The 25028-nt window shown below is 45.8% G+C and overlaps 1 protein-coding gene across 1 annotated transcript; it reads left to right on the top strand.

Annotated features, from left to right (window-relative positions):
* Nucleotides 1–9949: 9949 nt before the first annotated feature.
* LOC138814589 (sulfotransferase 2A1-like) lies at nt 9950–18057 on the top strand. Its single transcript, XM_070003613.1, has 6 exons — nt 9950–10135; nt 11959–12170; nt 13610–13736; nt 14231–14325; nt 15399–15576; nt 17263–18057. The coding sequence occupies exons 1-6, from the start codon at nt 10003–10005 to the stop codon at nt 17373–17375; spliced, it is 858 nt and encodes a 285-aa protein (XP_069859714.1). The 5' UTR covers nt 9950–10002; the 3' UTR covers nt 17376–18057.
* Nucleotides 18058–25028: the final 6971 nt, after the last annotated feature.

Below are 25028 nucleotides of genomic sequence, written 5' to 3'. Positions count from 1 at the left end.
TTGGCTATTAGGCCATTGCCTGATGTATTCCTGGAAAAGATCTTTTCCCAGTTGGTTGACTGTCTTTCTAGTTTAGTAACTATATCCTTAATTGGGCAGAAATGACTTATTTTCATGTCAGTTTTTCCCTTTTAAATTTAAAATTTGATTTCCAAGTGATTAATTTTTTTAGTTTTTTTTTTTAATAAATGATCTTTCATATTGGATGAGGTGGCTCACAGCGGCAAATGGTTAAGATCTGAAGATCACAGTTCCAAACCAGCCTAGGCAAGAAAGGCTGTGGGACTCCAATCTCCCATTAACCCCCAAAAAACTGGAGGCGGTGTTGGGGCTCAAAGTGGTAGAGAGCTAGCCTTGAGCAGAAGAGCTCAGGGATGGCACCTTGACCCTGAGTTCACACCCCACAGCAGCTGTACCAAAGGATTCAATGCCAAGCTGCCTATTTCCCAGGAGGCATCTTGGTCGATGTCACCCCTTCACATACATTTTAGAACAAACGTTTCATACTATCGGCATGTGTGCACATGCCAACTTGGTCGAGGTGGTTTTCATTGAGGCTGTGTTTAATCATGTAGCTACATTGGAAGCTGGCATATGAAGACATGCTGGTTTCTCTGTCCCTACATATGTGGAAAAGTATTTTATTCTGGTATTTTAGTTTTCTCAATAATTTTAAAGTTCTATATCTAGCACTCATGGACACCTTTCAGATAAAGTCTAATACTTTTTGATTTAGTGCATGCTAAACATTGAAGGAGTAACTGTTTAATTATTTATTTCTGTGGGAGGCAGTGCTGGGATTTGAACTCAGGGCCTTCTACATTCTTGGCTTGCCTGTTCAGCCATATCTCCATCACCTCTTTTCTAATCATATCTGCAGCTGTTCAGGGGATGCAAGGCAATCATCCAGAATGGACTAAGAGCTTAACGTTGTACAGACAATTATTCGATGGTCAATGGAATCAAAAAGCCATTCTGAGATGAAAAAATAAAAATATCTAATACAGAAAGAAAGACAGCTGGGTGCTGGTGTCTTGTACTTACCCTCCAAGCTAACTAAATGGATAACATTGAAGGATGGAGGTTTGAAGTCAGTTCTTGGCAGGAAAGTCCATGAGACTCTACTCTCCAATAAAGCAACAAAAGGCTCAATGTGGAGTTGTGGCTCAAGTGGTAAAATACCAGCCTTGAGGAAAAAGTAAAATATGAGTTTAGGGACACCACCCAGGCCCTGAGTTCAGGGTGGAGTCTTGAAACCATGATCCTCAAATCTCCTCTGGAGTAGCTGGGATGACAGGTGTGAGTCTTTAACACTGGGCAGGACACTTATTTTTAAGTGTATTTTAAAGTTCCCATGAAATAGCCAGGCTCTGGTGGCTCACAACTTTCATCCTAGCTTCTCAGGAGGTTGAGATCTGAGGATTGTGGTTCAAAGCCAGCCCGGACAGGAAATTTTGTGAGATTCTTATCTTCAAGGAACCACCAGAAAACCGGAAGTGGTGCTGTAGTTCAAGTGGTAGACCACTAGCCTTCAGCTGAAGAGCTGAGGGACAGTGCCCAGGCCCAGAGTTCAAGCCCCACAACCTACCTAAAAAAACAAAAGTTCCCATGAAACAATCACTTGAATTCAAATAAAGGAAAGGAAAGAAAATGCATCACATGATGTCTATGGAATATTTATGGACCACGGAGAGGTTTCTAAGCCTTTCTGTAGAAAGCATCAACAGGTGATTGGAAAAATACATCTGGGTAGAGCCACATGTGTGGCAAACAATGTAGAGGAGCTGCAGGGTCTTGGCCCTGAGTGACCATGGCTCAGGAAAAAGTGCTCACCTCTGGAGCCAAGAAGCATTGAATCCAAGCTGGAGTTGCACCCAGAAAGTGATTGCTGGACACAAAACAGGACCTCTCTTCTGAGAACAAACTCCCGGACTCATCCACTCCTTGCCAGGCATGGGGAGCCCATAGCTGTGTATTCACTAAACCTGCCTTCCAAGCCAGCGCTCTAGATGTGAGATGCAATGACCTTGAACTGTCCTTGAGCTGGTGGTCACAGCAAGATGATTTCGCAGACGCCAGAGTCTGATTCTGTGTTTTGGGGCATTACTTGGGAACTTCTCTTTCCTTTTATTCATTTATTCATTCATTCATTTTTCTTGGTGCTGGTGGTATAGCTGGGCATTGTTCATCCCTATGTTGTTTGGATCCAGGCTGGTAACGCTACCACTTGAGCCACAGTTCCACTTATATTTTTTCTGTTGGTTTATTGGAGATAAACATCAGGGGGACTTGCCCAGCTCAGCTGGCTTTGAACCACAATCTTAGATCTCAGCCTCCTGAGTAGCTAGGATGACAGATGGGAGCCTGGCTCATTTATTTACTTTGGATGGACTAAAGTTCAAAGAACGGGTGGACAAGTTGTTCTGTGTAAAGCACGTTTGTACGTTCTAGATGAGTTTAACGGTGGTTTTTGAAACTCTGGCATCCAGTTCCTCTTTGAGGGCCCATCTGTACGGGTCCACATCTTGGGTCTGAAGACTCTTACCTATCGAACACAAACCTCAGGCCAAGTTGAATTGCTGAAGGCAATTGCAGCGTGGCCTCAGCTTGAGGACTACAATTTCGAGAATTACAGATAAAAATCATTGATTGAGCCTAGCAACAGGTCTCTCACTTGTCATACTAGCTATTCAGGAGGCTGGGATCTGAGGATTGGGGTTGAAAGCCAGTCTGAGCAGGGATTCTGTGAGCCTTTTATCTCCAATTAACCACCAAGAAGCTGGAAGGTGAGCTGTGGCTTAAGTGGTAGAGATTCAGCCTTGAACAAAAAGCTCAGGCACAGTGCCCAGGCCCTGAGTTCAAGCTTCAAAACGTCAGCATTGTCTGAACAGTTACTGGGCACTGAGCACTGATCTTGGCCTTGGAAGTGAAGAAAGACTTGGGGAAGAGTTGGATGGTGAGGTGGGAGGAGAGGAGGCTGGGCCCCACCTTCATGTCTTATATTATTTTAGATCCATGATTAGTCTCGATCCACAGGGTTCGATTCCAGATGGGCACAGACCGGATCCACTCTGGCTCCCCCTTGCTGTGAATGAGACACAGGATCTCACTCATCCAGTTGGTTCCTGGAGACAGACGGAAAGTGAAGGTCACTCATTTATATCTGAATTATGTAAAAACCATGATGGTAAAATATACACAACATAAACCTAACCAATAGACTCTGTGGCTGGCATGCAATCTTTGGTCACTCAACTTTAGTGTGTGTGTATGTGTGTGTGTGTGTGTGTGTGTGTGTGTGTGTGTGTGTGTGTGTGTGTGTGTGTGTGTGTGTGTGTGTGTGTGTGTGTACCAATTTTGTGTTTTCCTCAGTTGTAATCAGCATAATATCCCATTTATTCCCTACAACATATTCTGACTATGCAGCTGTTTCTCTGTGGATTTTGGGGGTTACTCTGCCTCTTGGCTGTTCCTGAAATCCCTTCAGTTCATCCTCCTGTCTCTTGATTTTCAGCACATTTCCTTTACTCAGTGCTCGGTGTGTGTGCTGGGTGCTCACCGCCTGCTCCTATCCCAGGCCTGAGTCACACACAATCCCCTGGATTATGGCCTGTTCTGCCAGGTTCTAGTGTTTATTGTAAGTTTTCCAGTTGCCAATGACTGCCCACATTTTCTTTCTTTTTGTGTCAGTCCTGGGGCTTGAACTCAGGGCCTGGGGACTTTAATTTAAAAAAAAGAACCAAAAACAAATGTATTCCATAGTTAGGAAATGTTAACACCCTCCACCCCTTCCCCATACAACAGTGGAGATATGGTTCAAGTGGTCGTGTGCCAGCTGGATACTCAAGCCAAGCAAGTACAACGTCCTGAGTTCAAGTCCCAGTACTGCACCCTACCAAATTAATAATTGAAAAGTTACATCCTCACTTGAACTTATAGGCACACCCAGGAAATTCCTGAACAGAGTCCCAGGGTCACAACAAATTGGAGAGAGATTGGACAAGTGGGACGGCCTTAAAATAAAAAGGTTTTGCACAGCTACAGCTATAGCAACCAAGCTAGAAAGACAACTAAGTAACTGGGAAAAATATTTACCAGCAATATATCAGACAAGGGTTTAATATCCAGTATACACAAGGAACTCAAGAAACTAATCTCTCCCAAACCTAACAAACCAATTACTAAATGGGCAATGGAACTAAAGAGAGACTTCTCAGATGAAGAAATAAAAATGGCAAAGAAACACATGAGGAAATGTTCACCATCCCTGGTTGTGAAGGAAATGCACATACAGACAACCCTGAGATACTACCTTACCCCAGTCAGAATGTCCCACATCCTCAAGTCAGCCAACGACAAATACTGGAGGAGATGTGGAGAAAGAGGGACCCTATTACACTGCTGGTGGGAATGTACACTTATACAAACACTTTGGAAAGCAATCTGGAGGGTCCTCAGAAAGCTAAATATTGACCGCCCTTATGACCCAGTCATACCACTTCTAGGCATCTATCCTGAAAAACAGGAACCAGTATACAAGGACATATGTACCTCCATGTTTGTTGAAGCACTGTTCACAATAGCCAGGATATGGAAACAACCCAGATGTCTCACCATAGATGAATGGACCCAAAAATCGTGGTATCTATACACAATGGAATATTATGCAGCCATTAGAAAGAACAAAATAATGGCATTTACAAGGAAATGGATGGAGCTAGAAGAAATCATGTTGAGTGAGGTAAGCCAAGAGCAAAGAGACAAAGGGCACATGGTCTCCCTGATAAGTGGATGTTAAATCCAAAATGTAAGGTGATATAACATAATTAATAAGAATTAAGAAACAAAGGACTTCCACTCATCTGATCGAATCACTACTAAATAATCCAATGCTGCTGATCACATATATGGTATATATGTGCACACTGGAAGGAAACCAGGAGGACAACATAGAACTAGAAGGATTCAGGGAAAAACATACAGCAGTGGGACCCATCAGCTGCACTGGTCATTGACCAAAATAAACTAAGCAACACAATGGCAGCGATGGGAGGGAGGGAACAAGCAGGAAAGAGGAAATAGCTGATGCTATGCAAAACAAAAGAAATGTACATACCATCCAATGTGGAAGAAATAACTGTATCGCAAAGCTCATAGAACTCATAAATGTTATAGAGTACGGTAGACAATTTGCCCCATGAAAGTCAGAATGTGTTTGTGACTTTAACTAAGCATCACTAACCCACCATACTGTGAAATTTGGGAAATTATGTAACCACTTAATTACAATAAAGAATTTGAAACAAACAAACAAAAAGGAAACAAAAGAATAAAAAAGTTACATCCTTAAGTGTTTAGCCTGGACTAAATAAAGTGTTAGAATTTGAAAGGTGTCCACAAGTGCTCCATAGGGAACTTTAAAAATAGTGAGAAAAGCCAGGCACTGGTGGCTCATGCCTGTCATCCTCACTACTCAGGAGGCTGAGATCTGAGGATCGTGGCTCAAAGCCAGCCCAGGCAGGAAAGTTCATGAGAGTCTTTATCTCCAATAAACCACTCAGAAAACCAGAAGTGGTGCTGTGGCTCAGGTGATAGAGCACTTGCAATGAACTGAAGAGCTGAGGGACAGTGCCCAGGCCCAGAGTTCAAGCCCCATGAATAACAACAACAACAACAACAAAAACAAAAAACAAAAAAAAGATGACCCTGCCTGTCTGGCTCTTAGTCTCAGGCCACAGCCACAACCACCCGGGAGGGGGTGGCAGAGTCTGGGTTTCATCCGGGTGCTGAAGGTGGTCATTAACTGTCTTCTTCTCATAGTGAAAGTAATCCGCTTGCTCACTGTGGCTGGCTTCCTGGCCACCAGTAACCAGCCACCAAGCTGGCTGGCTTCCTTGCCAGGTGCCTGTGAGGAGCTGAGAGTTAATTCTGGCAGAGGAAGCGGGGCTTCAGCAAAGAACTCCACGCATATGGAGGGTAGCGGGGGTCAAGGCCAACATCTGCTTCCCTCAGGCTCAGGGGCATGGAGAGTTTCTCAGCCTTCTTTTGTTTGTCCTGACCTTGCAGATTTGAGGACCATCAAATACTTGTGTAACATCAATGGGATGGTGTGTGTGTGTGTGTGTGTGTGTGTGTGTGTGTGTGTGTGTGTGTGTGTGTGTGTGTGTGTGTGTGTGTGTGTGCCAGGGCTGGGGCTTGATCTCAGGTCCTGAGCACTGTGCTAAGCTCTTTTGCTCAAGGTTAACACTCTACCATTTTGAACCACAGTCGCTTTTTGGTGGTTCCTTGGAGATCAGAGGCCCACAGACTTTCCTGCCTGGGCTGGCTTCCAACCTCAATGCTCAGATCTCAGCCTCCCGGGTTGTTGGGCTGACAGGTGTGAGCTCATTGCCCGGCTTTACATGCTTTTGAGAGCTCAGCTGTACAAGTCCCTCTTTCCCCTAGTCTCCTGAGGGGCTACTCAGCCTAGAGAGTGCTGGGAGATGACAACCAGCAAGGAGAAGCAGGGACACAACGCTGGCGTGACTGTCCCTGGGGAGTGACAAGTCTGAGGTGGCAGCCGCTGTGACCCCATGTCCCCATGCACATTTTCCAGCTGGCAGGTGGGTACACACCCAACCCCTGCAGCCAGCACTGATCCCTGGTGGTGGCAGCTGTGTCCCCCTCTACCCTGCCAGGAAAGAACAAAGAAAGGACCAGAGGTGATGCATGCACACATTCTTGCAAGCATGCATGCATGTATGCATGCATTCATTCATTCACTCTGAGTGGCCCCTGCCCTACCTTGTCACTCAGCAGTACTTCTACACCAGGTCCTGGCTGTAGCCAGGGGTTGGGAAGCACCACTTCCTCCTGAACACCTGGTCGCCCTCAGTGAACTCCTGGCAGATCACATGCCGGTGCCGGAAGGGGAAGATGCAGGGCCTGATGCCCATGGAGTGTGGGGGTGCATCTTAGCTGCACATTCGAGCACATGCCCGCGCACACACACACGCACACTGCCATGCTGACTCCAGTAGAGTCTCCTTAGCATGGGAAAACATCTATCAGACCATGATAGGGGCTTCAGAGAACTATCTCTGAGTTTTGGGACTTCACCGAAGTCTACCTAAGAGAATGAGGTTTTACAGAAACCTATCTCCAAGTTTTGGGACTTCACCGAACCTCAGAGAATAGGGCTTCTAAGAGGCCTACTCCTGGAAAAAGGCTGGCAAGCCCCTGGGAAAGATGTGTTTCTGTCTTTCTTTCCCTCATAAGAGTGCCTGTTAATCTTTTACTGCTTCTACTGCTTTATGTACGTGCTCATTGTCAACGTTCCCTTATTCAAAGGTCTTTCTTAAGAGTGTTGACAACTCCAATATCTGATGAGTGTCTTAAAAATATGACTAACTCACCAGAGTTAAGTGCTAACCTGAAACCCCTCTTATGGAGGCTAGGAGACAAGTTATAAGTAAATATAAAAGTATTGGGGGTTTCACAAAGTCACTTCAGCAGAAGGAATTATTTGTAAGGGATTTACAAGAAGCTATAGGCTCAGTTAAAACAGAAAGAATGTATGGCAATTGCTGAGATAATTATTTAGGAGAAAGAATTTCCTGATATTTACTAAGAGAATTGCTAGGTCTCCTTAAAGTTTACTATTAAAGAAGAGACAGGAAAGATCTTATGGGAAAGTTAAGGCCTCTATAAAAATTGGTAATGGTTAATTGGTGACAAACATCGAAACCCAAACCCATTGTATTCCTTAGAGATAAGCCGGAGACAAATGCCTATCTGGTGCCCAGCTGGTGACCACCCAAGAATGAAGCCATGCAGCAAGGTTGTGTAACCTTTTGCCCTTTCTCATGAAGACTTCTGTTATAAAAGTTTGCTATCCTCTGCATTAAATCACACTCAGCATCCACTCCTCTTGTATGTGAGTTGTCTGTTTGCCATCTCCCCACCTATTCCAGGTTCCTCCCCTAGGTATCCTCCGTCGTCCCGACAGAACCCGGTCCGCGGCAGCACACATGCATGCTCTGCATTCCCAGTGTTCTCCTTGACACATGACCCCCTGGTCTGCCAGTTCCTTGTATTCACCAGAAGCTTTTCGATTCCCAGCCATGTTCCATGACAATTCTTCTCCTTGAAATCATGCCTCCAAGCAACATCAAAGTCATCCTTTTCATTTTAATATACCATAGAGCTCCCCAAAAAAACTAGTGTGTGTGTATGTGTGTGTGTGTGTGTGTGTGTGTGTGTGTGCCAGTCTTGGGTGCTGTCCCTAGCTGTTGCGCTCAAGGTTGAGCTCTACCACTGACCAAGCTCTACCACTGGGTCTTCAATAATGAGCTAATACACGGTTCCCACACAAGAGGTTGGAGGGGGCACATGCCTGGTCTTTCTCATGTAGCTATGGCCACATCTGCTCCCCTGATTTGGGGTAGGTCACCGTGATGATGTCCTCATCCTTCAGCATCAGCTCCTCATGGGCTTCTTTTATGACTTCAGAGTTGAAACCCCTGGCAGGGAAAGGAATGCCCTGGTACAACACGTAGTCCTGAGCCATGAATGAGCCCTGTGTGCCTGGCTCTTGGGCCCAGGCCACTGGCACTGGAGAGGTAGTGACACCACTGACTGAAGTCAATCATTAACTTGTTTCATTTTGTTATGAAAGTGATTTGATGATTAAAAAAAAAAACACAAAGGGCAACTGTGAAATTACTCAAGGAGATCTGTGATCTTCTGACTTTAGTTCATGGTAGGGGAATCTCAACTACCAGAGGAAATACAAGGAAATAGCCTTGAGGGCTCTTTTTGGTTTTTTGTTTTTGTTTTTAGAGTTTAAGACTAAGAACTGTATTTGGAGCCAGGCACCAGTGGCTCATGTCTGTAACCCTAGCTACTCAGGAGGCTGGAGGTCTGGGGAATCAAGGTTTGAAGACAACCCAGGGAATAAAAGCCAGAAGACTGGTATCTCAAATGAACCAAGACAACTGTCAGAAATGGAGCTAAAGTAGTAGAGTGGCTAAAGTAGTAGAGCACCAGCCTTGAGTGCAAAGACATAGTCCTGAGTTCAAGCTCCAAAACTGGGGGGAAATAGAGCAGAGTGAGATTGTTTGGCTTCAGAGTCATGTGACCTGATGTCTGTGGCCTGACTGAATGCTGTGCAGTGAATAAACACCTGGTGCTCATGGCTCAGTCAGACCAGGAGCCTTTGTCCTCCAGACAGAGGTCCCTACTGCCCTGCCTGGCCACACCAGGCACAATGCACACAATTGCCTGGGGGTAATGCTACCTAGATTTGTTTGCTCCTGAACCTCACAGGAATGGACTCCTGTGGTATGAACACACACACATATGCAGGTACAAACTCACACGTGCATTTTGGTACATGCACACAGCACACACCATCCCAGTGATGTTACAGAAGTATTTGGTGTTGCTCAAACCTGCCAGGTCAGCACAAAGAAAGGAAGTCTGAGAAACTCTCTCTGTCCTCAGGAGCCTGAGGAGTCATGGAGATCCATGACACCAGAGATCATGATTGAGATCCCACAGCCGAGAGAGATCCTGAGGGAAACAGCAAGTCACAAGAAAAATGCACCGAGTGTCCTTACCAATGACTTTTGGGTGATGTTAGTGAATTGGACTTAGGACATTGGGCCAGAAGTCTAACCTCCCTCTGTGCAATTGTTGTGATGTCTATACCTATTCACAAAAGAAAAGATTTGTCAATTTAAGACATAAACACTAATTTGCCCCCAAGCTTGCTTCCTTCTTCTTCCTCATCTAGTTCAGGTTCCCTGCCGTGAACTGAAAATCAAGCCACCGAATGATTTTAGAGTACAAAATCCCCTGGTGACAATCACACTGTGTTTGTCTTTACCAACAACTTAGTTTTGCAATGAAACAACAAGTTAATGATTAATTTTATCACCCAGAATGACAACCCAGAGGTTACCACCACCTGTCCAAGTAGAAGTGGTCTGTGATCTATAACCAGGCACACAGGGCTCCACCATGGTTCAGGACTACTTGTGGTACCAGGGCATTCCTTTTCCTTCCAAGTTGTACACCCCTGAATCCATAAAAGCAGCCCAGGAGCTGGTGCTGAAGGATGAGGACATCATCACAGTGACCTACCCCAAATCAGGTGAGCAGATGGGGCTGCGGCTCTGTGGGAAAGGCCAGGCCTGGGCCTCCCTCCTTCCAGCCTCCTGCTTGGGGACGGTGTGGTAGCTCATTTGTTTCTTTCCCTTCATGGACGAGGATCTCGCCAGCCCATTTCACAGGGATTGCCATGTGCATGGTGGGCTGGTGAATATATTGGAGCAATGTGGTAGAGTTGAGCCTATGGCAGAATCAGGCATTTGTGACTGTCTGTGGGGCCAGGGGTGAATGATGGAGGGTGAACTCTGCAGAGCTCATAGAAGAGTCACATCCAGTTTTTTTTTCCCCTTTTAAATATTATCCTTTGTTTTATTTTTATTTATTTATTTTTTATTTATTTTGGGTCCGGTCGTGGGGCCTGAACTCTGGGCCTGGGCGCTGTCTGCAGCTCTTCAGCTCAAGGCTAGCGTTCTACCACTTGAGCCACAGCGCCACTTCTGGCATTTTTTTTTTTTTTTTGCTTGTGTGGTGCTGAGGTATTGAACCCAGGGCCTCATGCATACAAGGTAAGCACTCTACCACAGAGCCACCTTCCCAACCCCTTATCCTTTGTTTTAATGTAATTAATTTATTTAGGTTTATAAAAATGATTTTTCACACAGTCTGATGGTGGTTCCTGTCTGTAATCCTACTCAGAAGACTGAGGATCTTGATTCAAAGCCATCTTGGGCAAGACAGGCCATGAGACTCTTCTCTCCAATTACCAAGTGGAGCTGTGGTTCAAAGTGGTAGAGCACTAGCCTTGAGCAAAGAGCTCAGGGACAGTGCTCAGGCCCCAAGTTCAAGCCCCATGATGGACACACACACAAAAAAAAAGCCTAAAAGACGTTTCAGCAGGTGTACCAACGGATTTCAGTGCCATGCTGCATATTTAGCAAGATGAGGCATCTTGATCAATACCATCTCCTCCACATACATTTTGGGACAAGTGTTTCACACTATCAGCATGTGTGCACGTGCCAACTACAGCCCAGGTGTTTTTAATTGGGGTGGTATTTAATAATGGAGCTAAATTGGAGGCAGGGTCTGGACACTGTCATAAGTTTCTTTTGCTCAAGGCTAACACTCTAAACTTGAACCATAATGTCATGGATATCTTTTAGATAAATTGTAACATTTTTCATTTAGTATATACCAAACAGTTTTCATTTTTTTTATTTTTGTGGTGGATGCAGTACTGGGATTTGAACTCATGGCCTTGTACTTGCTCAGCTTGCTTATTCAGCTGGCACTCTACTACTTGAGCGATATCTCCAGCACCTCTTCTTGTTCTTATATGTTCATTGTTACTAAAAAGGTGTTGTACAGAAGGCTTCCATTTCATAGGTCAGGTACAGAGTACATTTGGTTTTTGAGCACGAGTCCAGGCCCTGAGTTCAATAAGAAGAATATTTATTGTGGGCAGTAGTTGAGAACTGGCAGAACAGGCTGTAATGGGGGAGGGAGTTTCAAGGGGAGGAGCACCAGGCACTGGGATAGGGAGGAGCCAGCAAGGAGCACTCAGTGCAAGGAAAATGGGCTGAGAATCAGGAGCCAGGAGCAGTGCCAAGGCAGGAGTTCAAGCCCTAGGAGTGGAACATATGCATGTACATGTGCGCGCGCGCACATACATACATACACACACACACACACACACACACACACACACACACACACACACACACACGAATATGGACATTACATGGTCAAAGATTGTATGCCAGACAAGTCTATATTGGTAAGGTTTGTGTTATGTATATGTTACTATCACGGTCTTTATGCAACTCAGATAGAAATGAGTGACCTTCATTTTTCTTCTGTTTCCAGGAACCAACTGGGTGATTGAGATCCTGTGTCTCATTCACAAAAAGGGGGATCCCGAGTGGATCCGCTCTGTGCCTATCTGGACTCGCTCCCCATGGATCGAGACTGAAGGTGGATTCCAAACCATAAAAGACAGGAAGGAGGCTCCCCCACTCATCTCCTCCCACCTCCCCATCCAACTCTTCCCCAAGTCTTTCTTCACTTCCAAGGCCAAGGTCAGGCTCAGTGCTCAATAACTGCTACATCAATGCTCCTTTTTTTGTGTGTGTGCCTGTGCTGGGGCTTGAACTCAGGACCTGGGCCCTGTTCCTGAGCTTTTCTCCTCAATGTTAGAGCTCTGTTACTTGAGCTCAGCTTCTTGGTTTTTGTTGGTTATTTGGAGACTAACTGTCTCGCAGAATCTCCTGCTTGGCTTAGCTTTGAACTGAAATACTCAGATCTCAGCCTCCTGAGTAGCTAGCATGTCAGGTATGAGCCACGTTTCCAGGCTCAACTGATGCTTTTGAGTCTTGAATTCTCAAACACATAGACCTGGAGATGAGGCCAAGCTGTGTTGGCCTTTAGCAGTTTTCCATGGCCCTGAAGTTGTGCTCATCTGCTGAGATACGTCAGACCCAAGATACGGACCAGTGCAGATGGGCCCTCACAGATGACCTGGGTGCCAGAATCTTCAAAACCACCATTTAAGCTCAACTAGAACTCACAATTCTCCTTTATAAACAATGCTTGCCTATCTGTTCTTTCAGCTTCATTTCATGAAAAGTGAATATGTGCTAGGCACCAGTGGATCATGCCTGTCACCCTAGCTACTCAAGAGGCTGAGATCCGAGGATCATGGTTCTAAACCAGCCTGGGCAGGAAAGTCCATAAAACTCTTATCTCCAATAAACCACCAGAAATCCAGAAATGGCACTATGGCTCATGTCTTAGAGCACTAGCCTTGAGATGAAGAGCTGAAGGACAACACCCAGGCCCAGAGTTCAAACCCCACAACCAGAAAAAATAAAGCAAATACATTACCTGTGTACCACGGCTCACATCTATAATGCTGGCTAGCTGCTCAGGAGGCTGAGATCTGAGGGTTGTAGTTCGAAGTCAGCTCAGGTATGGAATGTATGAGATTCCAATTAACGACAAGAATACCAGAAATGGTGCTGTGGCTCCAAGTGGTAGAGTGAGCAAAAGAAGCTCAGGGACAGCGCCCAGGACCAGAGTTAAATCCCCATGATCAACCAAGAAAAAAAGAAAATGTGAATAAATAAGCCAGACACCAATGGCTAATAGCAGCCACCCTAGTTACTCAGGAGGAGGATGTCTGAGGATTGGAGTTCAAATCCAACCTGGGCAGAAAAGTCCAAAAAACTGTTATCTCCAAGGAACCACCACCAACTTGGCAATGGAGCTATGATTCCAAGTGGTAGAGTGCCAGCTTTGAGAGAACAAGCCCAGAGAGAGTGCCCAGTCCATGAGTTCAAGCCTCAGGACTGGCATGAACAACAAAATCAGTTGGAGTTCTAAGTAAGACAATGAGCAGATAGATGGCTTATCCTTTGATATGGATCCTATCATATAGAACTTGGATATGGAGAGATCAAGGCTTTGAATGTCAGAAAGATGGTAACGATTTTTTAGTTTTTGCCTTTCTCCCTTTAAGGTGATCTACGTCATCAGAAATCCGAAGGATGTCCTTGTGTCTGGCTATTATTTCTCTGCTCGAGCAACCTTCCTGAAGAAACCGCAGTCTCTGCAGCAGTACTATGAGTGGTTCATTGAAGGCAGCGGTGAGTGGCTTGTGAAGTGAAGGGATCTAAACAGTGTGTGTGTGTGTGTGTGTGTGTGTGTGTGTGTGTGTGTGTGTGTGTGTGTGTGTGTGTGTGTGTGTGTGTACCCGCACCTGCGTGCTGGTCCTGGGTCATGAACTCTGGCCCCAGGCATTTTCGCTTGTTTTTTCACTCAAGGCTAGGGCTCTATTTCTGATGACCCTCAGCTCCACTTCAATCTTTTTAGTGATTAATTGGGTATAAGCTTCTCAAGGACTTGCTTTCCTTGACTGCCTTCAAAGAAAGCTTCAGATCTCAGCCTCCTGAGTAGCTAGGATGACAGGTGTAAGCTACCAGTGCCCAGCTAAATCTATTTTAATTGGTAAATATGCACAAGATTTTTGCCAATTATACCTGTGAGAAGTGGACAGAGACAAGGGGAAACGTGTGGAGAATATAGACCACATCTGGACTTCTAGGAGTTGATTATGTATCCCTCATTTCCCACCCTGCAGTGCAGTTTGGGTCATGGTTTGCACATGTCCAGGGCTGGATGTCCATGAGGGAGAGGGAGAACGTGCTGGTGCTCAGTTACGAGGAGCTGAAGAAGGTAACGATCCATTTTCCCTGCACCCCACCCCACTGCCCCCTCACACTGACACACATCTCTCCTTCTTCATAGACCCCATTCCACTGGTCAGACTACACAATACCAGCTACTCAGGAAGATGGCATCTGTGGATTACAGTTCAAAGCCAGCCTGGGCAGGAAAGTCCATGAGACTCTTATTTCCAATGAACCACCAAAGAGCCAGAGTGGAGCTGTGGCTCAAGTGGTAGAGCTAGCCTTGAGCACAAAGGCTCAAGATAGTATGCACACACTGAGTTCAACCATACAACAGACACACACAACTCTCTCTCACACACAGCCATTAACAAAATCTGTGTTGTTCAGAAACCAGCTGTGGTTCACTATAGTACCTGGTGCATTGATCTTCCTGTGGATAACTGTCAAATTATCACTTGATCATTGTCCAAATGCCTTGCTCTAGGTCTGGGACATCTCCAGCCTCTGTTCTCTGGTTGTGCTTGGATCAAATCCTTCCAGTCCTCCTTCCTATCCTGCTTTCATCCCTCCCTCTTCCCTGTGCCAGAGCCTGCCAGCATCGAAAGGGAATCCTGATTTAGGGGACAAGGATGAGAAAAAAAAGACAGAAGACAAAGGATGGGGTGGGGAGGTTTGCAGCTCAAGACTGCAGCACCGTTGATTTTTAGTTTCCTCCTATATATACTGTTAGAAGAAGTCAAGAAGTTGCATAAGGTTAGTATAGTCCAGAAAAACAAGGAATCTTTAGGCTTTTTAAAAACAGAGTGCAATAAAAACATGACAAGGCCAACTGGTTAAATATAAAACAGAATCTACAGACATCGTAAAACAATCCCGGGCACCTAGTGTTTTTTAAGTAAGCCAGTTCTTTGTCTGTGCCTTAGAGCAAGCACAAGGGTTCAGATGACCTTTACTGTTGAGCTGTACCATGGGCTCCCTACATCCCTGCTCCCAGCTCAGCCTCTGACACATAAGTCTGTCTTGGAGCTTGGCTGTCTGTCTCTTCTTGTCCTCCCTCCAAAGCACCCTCCTCCTGAGAGTCGCTCTGTGTTCTTGTCCTGCTTTTCCTTCTTGCAGGACACGAAAAGCACTGTGGAGAAGATCTGTCAGTTCCTGGGGAAGAAGTTGAACCCCGAAGAGCTGGAGTTGGTCTTGGAGAACAGCTCCTTCCAGGCCATGAAGAAAAACACAATGTCCAATTTCAGCCTGCTGAGAGGGGATTACTTTTCTCCTGAATTCTTAATTACCAGGAAAGGTGTGGAGTCACTCACTGTGGTTTAAACATCTGTCAGAGATCAGGAAGGGAATTCGTGACAGATTATTGTTTCATGAGTATGGCTTTATAGTTTTTTTTTAAGGTTTGTTAGTCCTAGGGCTTGATCTCAGGGCTTGGGTAGTGTTTAATTTTTTTTTTTTTAATTTTGAAGGCTGGTGCTCCAGACTTGAGCCATACTCCACTTCTGGCTTTTGCATGGTTCCTTGGAGATAGAGTCTCACAGTCTTCCCTTCAAACCTGACCCTCCCATCTCAACCTTTTGACAAGCCAGGATAACAGGTGTAAGCCACCGGGACACAGTGGGTTTTATGTATTTATTAGTCATTTTTCTTTCTTCATATCAGAATAACTTTTTTTACTCCATTACTACATTGAAATCCTCTGTTTCTGCTAGGCCTGTGTTTCTTAACTTTGGTGTCTTCACTGTTGCCTTTTTTTTTGTTCAGCTTTATTGGGCTCCATTTGCACTTCTGTTTTCCTGTTTGGTCATTGCCTGTTCTAATGTATCTCCCTGATCTCGGAATCCCGATGTTCTTTTCTTTTTCTTTCTTTTCTTTCCTTCTTTCTTTCCTTCTTTCTTTCTTTCTTTCTTTCTTTCTTTCTTTCTTTCTTTCTTTCTTTCTTTCTTTCTTTCTTTTCTTCTTGCTTGCTTGCTTGCTTGCTTCCGTTCTTGCTTTCTTTAATTCTTGTTTTCTTTCTTTCTTTTTTCTTTTTTGCCAGTCCTGGGGCTTGAATTCAGGGACTGACCACTGTCCCTCAGCTTCTTTTTCTCCATGTTTTTTTTTTTTTTTTTGCTCAAGCCTAGCACTCTGCCACTTGACCCACAGCCACTTCCGGCTTTTTCCATGTAGGTGGTACTGAGGAATCAAACCCTGGGCTTTATGCATGCTAGGCAAGCATTCTACCACTAAGTCACATTCCCAGCGTGTCCCCGGGCCCCCCCCACTCCGTGTTCTGTCTTGTTTGGTTCTGTGTATGGGAGCATTTTCCTCATTGTTTTTAGGGCTGGACAACACCAAATCCATCATTGAATTCACTGATATTCTGGAGAAGTTCTTGCTTGGCCTGGTGCCGATGGCTCATGTCTGTAATCCCAGCTACTCAGGGAGTTGGAATCTGAGGATCATGGTCCAAAGCCCCACAGGCAGGAAAATTCTATGAGACTCTTATCTGCAATTCACCAGCAAAAAGCAAGAAGTGGAGCTGTGTCACAAATGGCAGAGTACCAGCCTTGAGGAAAACAGCTCAGAGATAGCCCCCAGGCCCAGTAATGGCACACCTACCTGCATCTGCACATATGGGCATGCGCGCATGCATGCACACACACACACACACACACACACACACACACACACACACAAATGTAAGGGAACACCACACCAAAGCCACACACTGACACTCATGTGCACGCCACACATGGGTAGGCACACACCCTTACACACCCTCATGTGTACACACATGTGCACTCATGCAGGCACAGGCACACATGCATGAGTGTACACACACAAACACACACACACACACACAGAGTTCTTGACAATTCTCCCCTCTGAGCTCCAGGGTCCTCCACAGTTGCTCAGCAGGGATGGGACAGGGAGGGAGCTATAGGCTGGGCCCTCTCTGTGCTGGCCCCCTCTGATTGCAGCATTTCTCCCTGGCTTCCAGGCATAACAGGGGACTGGAAGAACCACTTCACCGTAGCCCAGGCTGAAGCCTTTGAGAAAATATTCCAGGAGAAGATGGTGGGACTTCCTGCAGAGCTGTTCCTATGGGACTAAGTCCAGACTTCTCCCTGTGTCTGTGGAGACGAAGATTTGTGTCTCCTTGGGGTCAGGGCATAGAGCTGTCACTTGATTCTGATGGTTAGAATGTTCACGCTGTACATTTGATTCCTTGCTCGATACAAACCTCCTTGCTGTCACCCTTGCATTTATAGCACCACAGCTATTCAGAAATCTTTCAAAGCCAGGCACCAATGATTATCTACGTTTCTCAGAAGGCTGAAAATTAGGACCCAGGGTCAAAGCCAACCAGTCAGGAAAGTCTATGAGACTGTTATATTGAATGATTCAGCGTGCATGCACACGTGCTCATACACACACACACATCATTCCACTGATGTTACTTTAAGTGTTTGTTGCTTTACAAACTTGGCCAGGCTAGGACAAAGATAGGAAGTCTGAGAAACTCTCCCTGCCCTCAGGAGCCTGAGCAGCTATGGAGATCCATGATACCAGGGTCATAGATGAGATCCTAGAGTGGAGAGAGATCCTGGGGTCAACAGAGGAAATTGGAAGAAAAATGCATTGCGTGCTCTGGGCAATGAGTCCTGGGTGATATTAGCAGATTGGTCTTAGGGCCTTGAGTCAGAAGTCCAGTCTCCCCCTTTGCAATTGTGATGTCCACGCCAATTCTCAAAATAAAAAAAATTGTAAAATTAAAACCATTTTTAAAATGCTGCTCCCAAGCCTGCTACCTTCTATTCCCTCGCGCAGTTCAGGTTTCCGGCCACAAACTGAAAATCAGGAGCACTGATTGCCCTTGAATCAGTTCACAGTGGCCGAATATATACCACATTGTGCTTTTCTTTATCATTATTTGCGTTTCATAACCAAATGGAACAAGTCAATGATTGGTCACCACCCAGTTTGACAACCCAACTCTGCCATTCCCTTCACAATGGCAGTGGCCTGGGAACAGAGCCAGGCACGCAGGGCTCTGCCATGGAGTCTCAGCAGACTGACCTGCTTGGGAGCCGTGGGCAGGGATGGAAGGCACCTCATGTGTGTGTGTGTGTGTGTGTGTGTGTGTGTGTGTGTGTGTGTGTGTGTGTGTGTGTGTGTCTCGGCTCAGACCTTGCGTTTGGACTTCTGCCCTGTTGTGCAAATGATGGATTTGGGCCAAATTGGCGTGGAAGGCACTCAGCATTTTTTTTTTTATTGTGAGAATACTGTGCAGAGGGGTTACAATTACACGGGCAAGATAACGAGTAGATTTCTTATTAAACATTGTTGCCTCCTCTCTGTTTCCCCATCAGCGTGGGTTCTGTGAGGACCACGGAGCTATTTGTTCCAGTCCTAGGCATTGGTGCTGCCCTTGGTGACCTGCCTCACATGGGCAATGGTAGCTCCACCAGAAAAGAAAATTATTTGGAAAGCCATGTCCTGGCTCCACAGTGCTCTCTCTTTGAGGCTATAAAGAGACAGGACTTATTTCTCAGTTGCACCCTGGTGAAGGTGACAGGGACCAGAGCAATCGGTGCTGAGACCATCATGCAGATCGGGAATGGTGGTGACTTTTCACGCTGCCCCACTATCCCTGCAGTGCCATGTGGGTCATGGTTTGATCACAGCCAGGGCTGGATGTCCACAAGGGAAAAGGAGAACGTGCTGATCCTGTTATGAGCAGATGAAAAAAGTAATAATTGATTTTACATGCACCCCACCACGGCCCTCTTCACCCCTTCTCCCATCTCCCCTGTTTCTCCAGTATCTTCTTCCCAGTGTCCTCCCCCCAGTCTCCATCCCACCTTCTGTGTCAACTTTCTACATCTTGTGTGTTATTCCTTCCTGCATTCCTCTCAGCCTCCTTTTCTTTATTTTTGTTCTGAGATGGAGTCTTGAACTCAGTACCTGATTCTTTGTTCTCTGGCTGGCGCTTTACCCACTGAGCAACACCTCCAACCCTGCATTCCAGTCACCCTTTCTCCTGCCAGTGCCTTCTGCTGTTTCTCTCTTCTTCTGCTTTTTCCTCCTCAGACCTGCTCCGTGTTGTCCCCTCTCAGACCCGTGGTCCCTGTTTGCCTCTCCTTAGAACCCGAGGAGCATGAAAGAAGATCTGCGGGTTCCTAGGGAAGGTGCTGGAGCCAGAGAGCTGGACTTGCTCCTGGAGAACAGTTTCTTCCGGACATTGAAGGAGAACAAGATGTCCAATCTCAGCCACATGTCTGAGGAGCTTGTTCCGGCCACTGTCAAAATCACCAAGGAAGGCATGCAAGGAAGGGCTCTGGGGAAGGAAGTGCTGGAGGCGAGGGAAGGGAAATCTGGTGTTCCCATGCCTGGCTGCTGACCAGAGGTCAGGCAAGGACAGGCTAGCTGTTCACTTGCAGCTTGGGTAAAAATAAAAGAAGTAGATTCCGGAAATGAGTCTGTGACTTAAGCCTTAGAACCCTAGTCTTGAGCAAGAGAAGGATCAGCCCCCAGGCCCAGATTCCAAGCCCCAGAACTTTCACAATGAATAAAGAAATATATTTCTCTATGGAAGTAGTATGTCTACATCCCTAAAGGGAGAATCTGCTGTCAGGAGTCTTTTGTCCACAAGAGGGCCATGAACTTGCAAGACTCTTGAACTCTTGAGCTCCCAGTGATGTTAACCATCACCCTGTTCTGCCCAAAGCTGCCATTTTGTACCATGTCTCATGTCTCTTGACTCTCTTCAGTTCACCATGGCGTTCTTCTTCAGCTCTCCATTAGATATGATCTGGTTTGTTGAGATAGCTTTTCTGCTCTCTTTTTACTACCCTCAGGTCTCAGTTTCCTAACAAAGTTTCTTAACTCAGTTTTGAGCCTGCAAGTTTTGGGGGAACATGTGTCTGCTCACAAGGGCTGGCTGTATAATAGACTCCTAATCTGACCTCTCAAAATGTGGCTTTTCTGTTACCTGGTGATCATATTCCTGTATATCATTTGGAGTTCCCAGCGAGATCCCAGCACCAATGGTGGTAGCTGGGTTCCTTGAAGCCGCTGGCATATGGCCTCGGTGATACTGGTTGCCAGAGGATGGGCGACCCCATAGAACAGGGGACATCTGAGTTTTCTTAGTGCCTGATGGCTCTTCTACTACTCCAAGTGCCATGGATGTCTGACATTCCACTAAATCTTTTTGGGGGTCCAGCTTTTTGGAGTCACTAAGGAATCATCTGGAGGTGAGTAAGTTTCTGTTTTTCTCTGTTCTTGTTTTCTGTTTGTCTGTGTTTCTGGCAAAGATCTATCCATTTGAATGTAAAGTGGGAGGAGGTCAGATGGGACTAGGCCCCACCGATGGGCCCTTAAAGGCTGTGATGACAGTAGAGGATTTTGTGTTTTTCTTTGTTTCTGTCTTTGTCTTGTCTCATTCTGTTTTCTTAAGAATTGGTTCCAGTTTGTAATATGGGTCCTTGTTTTCTGTGTCAATGTCTTTGTTCTTTAGACATCTATTTGGGGGTAGAAGCCAAAGTTCCACTTGTATCTCCCTCCAGTGTATATTGGATAATTTTAAATTGGGATTTTCAGACGACTATGGGGTAAACTCTCTAAATCTAAACTAAAAACAAATTTGTACAGTAGATTGGCTCATATTTGGAGTTGGCTGGCTAAACCAAGTCTCCTTTGACCCCAGGTTAGCCCTGGTAGTTTGGAATTTGGGATGTAAAGTGCTCTAGTCTTAAAATGGGTGACAAAGTAAGGCCATATGGTAGGTTAAGAGTTTAGGTTCATGTAATCCCCACCCTTCCACCAAGCTTACTCCTCTTCCAGTCATCTAGAAAGTATTCAAAGATCATTCATATGCTAATGTGCCTTGCTAGCAAAAGTTGTCTCTTCAGCAGGCACTGGAGACTGAGGTCCATCTAAGAAATATTGGAAGGTCCATTTGTATGTTAATGTGCTTTGCTATCAAAGTTGGTCTAAAGGTCTAGGTCTTAGTTATCTCTAAGTGATTGTTTTTTTAGCAAAAGTATTCATTTTTATGTTTAAGTTTTGAGAAATGCTGATCACATGATTCTAGAATGCTATGGCAGAAGTATCTGTCACCACTGTAATTACAAGACACTGATAGCTGATATTCATTTTAAAATGTAAGTGTACTTTAAGCTTTTTGTGCCCACCTGCCCATGGAACTGGAGGTTGTGTGAGAGGGTGGATTTGGGGTTGGGCTTATATGGATCTTAACAAAGAAGCAGAAAATAATAATATTAAAAAAACAGGCTATGGTCTCTTAGGGGCCAAGGGAGTCCCCACTTCTCCCTCCTTGACCAGACTGACAATGGAATGCTCCACCTGGGGTGAGGGAAATTCCAGCTAAGCCAAGGTCTGACTGACTTGCCTGTGAAAAAATATTTACCAGCAATATATCAGACAAGGGGTTAATATCCAGGATAAACAAGGAACTCAAGAAACTAATCCCTCCAAACCTAACAAACCAATTACTAAATGGGCAAGGGAACTAAAGAGAGAATTCTCAGGTGAAGAAATAAAAATGGCAAAGAAACACATGAGGAAATGTTCACCATCCCTGGTTGTGAAGGAAATACAAATACAGACAAACTTGAGATACTACCTTCCCCCAGTCAGAATTTCCCACATCCTCAAGTCAGCCAACAACAAATACTGGGGGGTATACGGATATAGAGGGACCCTATTACACTGCTGGTAGGAATGTACACTTATACAACCACTTTGGAAAGCAGTCTGGAGGGTCCTCAGAAAGCTTTGACCTCCCTTATGACCCAGTCATACCACTTCTAGGCATCTATCCTGAAAAACATGACCAGTATATGAGGACATATGTCCCTCCATGTTTATTGCAGCACTGTTTATAATAGATAGGATATGGAAACAACCCAGATGTCCCACCACAGATGAATGGACGCAAATTGTGATATCTATGCACAATGGAATATTATGCAGCCATTAGAAATGACAAAATAATGGCATTTACAAGGAAATGGATGGAGCTAGAAGAAATCATGTTGAATGAGGTAAGCCAAGAGTGAAGAGACAAACGGTACATGGTCTCCCTGATAAGTGGATGTTAAATCCAAAATGTTAGGCGATATGACAAAATTAATAAGACTTAAGAAACAAAGGACTTCCACTCATCTGATCGAATCACTACTAAATAACCCCATGCTGCTGATCACATATATGGTATATATGTGCACACTGGAGGGAAACCAGGAGGACATCATAGAACTAGAAGAAATCAGGGAAAAACATACAGCAGTGGGACCCATCAGCTGCACTGGTCATTGACCAAAACAAACTAAGCAACACAATGGCAGTGATGGGAGGGAGGGAGCAAGCAGGAAAGAGGGAATAGTTGATGCTATGCAAAACAAAAGAAATGTACATATCACCCAATGTGGAAGAAATAACTGTATCGCAAAGCTCATAGAAGTCATAAATATTATAGAGTACAATAGACAATTTGCCCCATGAAAGTCAGAATGTGATTGTGACTTTAAGCATCACTATCCCACAATACTGTGAAATTTGGGGAATTATGTAACCACTCAATCACAATAAAGAATTTGAAACAAACGAATAAAAAAGAAACAAAAGAATAAAAAAGTTACATCCTTAAGTGTTTAGCCTGGACTAAATAAAAAGTGTTAGAATTTGAAAGGTGTCCACAAGTTCTCTATAGGGAACTTTAAAAATAGTGAGAAAAGCCAGGCACTGGTGGCTCACGCCTGTCATCCTCACTACTCAGAGGCTGAGATGTAAGGATCATGGCTCAAAGCCAGCCTGGGCAGGAAAGTCCATGAGAGTCTTTATCTCCAATAAACCACTCAGAAAACCAGAAGTGGCACTGGGGATCAACTGATAGAGCACTTGTCTTGAGATGAAGAGCTGAGGGACAGCGCCCAGGCCCAGAGTTCAAGCCCCATGACTAACAACAACAACAACAACAACAACAACAAAAAAGTTGACCCTGCCTGCCTGGCTCTTAGTCCCAGGCCACAGCCACAACCACCCAGGAGGGGGTTGCAGAGTCTGGGTTTCATCCGGGTGCTGAAAGTGGTCATTAACTGTCTTTATCTCTCTGTGAAAGTAACCCGCTTGCTCACCATGGCTGGATTCCTGGCCACCAGTAACCAGCCACCAAGCTGGCTGGCTTCCTTGCCTGGTGCCTGTGAGGAGCTGAGAGTTAATTCTGGCAGAGGAAGCGGGGCTTCAGCAAAGAACTCCACGCATATGGAAGGTAGCTGGGGTCAAGGCGAACATCTGCTTCCCTCAGGCTCAGGCACATGGAGAGTTTCTCAGCCTTCTTTTCTTTGTTCTGACCATGCATTTTTGAGGACTATCAAATACTTGTGTAACATCAATGGGATGGTGTGTGTGTGTGTGTGTGTGTGTGTGTGTGTGTGTGTGTGCCAGGGCTGGGGCTTGGTCTTAGGTCCTGGGCACTGTGCTAAGCTCTTTTGCTCAAGGTTAACACTCTACCATTTTGAACCACAGTGGCTTTTTGGTGGTTCCTTGGAGATCAGAGGCCCACAGACTTTCCTGCCTGGGCTGGCTTCCAACCTCAATGCTCAGATCTCAGCCTCCCGGGTAGTTGGGATGACAGGTGTGAGCTCATTGCCCGGCTTCACATGCCTTTGAGAGATCAGCTGTACAAGCCTCCCTTCCCCTCAGTCTCCTGAGGGGCTACTCAGCCTAGAGAGTGCTGGGAGATGGCAACCAGCAAGGAGAAGCAGGGACACAACGCTGGCATGACTGTCCCTGGATTACAGTCCCTGGGGAGTGATAGTTCTGAGGTGGCAGCCGCTGTGACCCCATGTCCCCATGCACATTTTCCAGCTGGCAGGTGGGTACACACCCAACCCCTGCAGCCAGCACTGATCCTTGGTGGTGGCAGTTGTGGTCCCCTCTACCCTGCCAGGAAAGAACAAAGAAAGGACCAGAGGTGATGCATGTAGACATTCATGCAAGCATGCATGCATGTATGCAAGCATTCATTCATTCACTCTGAGTGGCCCCTGCCCCACCTTGCCACTCAGCAATACTTCTACACCAGGTCCTGGCTGCAACCAGGGGTCAGGAGGCCCCACTTCCTCCTGAACACCTGGTCGCCCTCAGTGAACTCCTGGTAGATCACATGCCAGTGCCCGAAGGGGAAGATGCAGGGCTTGATGCCTGTGGAAGGTGGAGGTGCTTCTTAGCTGCACGTATGAGCACATGCCCGTGCACACACACACACGCACACATGCATGCTCTGCATTCCCAGTGTTCTCCTTGACACATGACCCCCTGGTCTGCCAGTTCCTTCTATTCACCAGAAGGTTTTTGGTTCCCAGCCATGTTCCATGACCATTCTTCTCCTTGAAATCATGCCTCCATGTAACACCAAAGTCATCCTTTCATTTTAAGATACCATAGAGCTCCACAAAAAAACCATTGTGTGTGTGTGTGTGTGTGTGCGGGCGCGCCCGTGCGCCAGTACTGTGTGCTCTCTTGAGCTTTTCCACTGAAGGCTGGAGCTCTAGCACTGACCCAGCTCTACCACTGGGTCTTCAATAATGAACTACTACAGTGTCCCCAGGCAAGAGGCTGGAGGGGGCACAGGCCTGGTCTTTCTCATGTAGCCTCAGTCCCATCTGCTCACCTGATTTGGGGTAGGTCACCATGATGATGTCCTTGTCCTTCAGCATCAGCTCCTCATGGGCTGCT

Source organism: Dipodomys merriami, unplaced genomic scaffold (assembly GCF_024711535.1).
Source record: "Dipodomys merriami isolate MVZ:Mamm:240054 unplaced genomic scaffold, mDipMer1.0.p SCAF_106, whole genome shotgun sequence".
Taxonomy (NCBI): domain Eukaryota; kingdom Metazoa; phylum Chordata; class Mammalia; order Rodentia; family Heteromyidae; genus Dipodomys; species Dipodomys merriami.
This window is presented reverse-complemented; position numbering and strand designations above follow the sequence as displayed.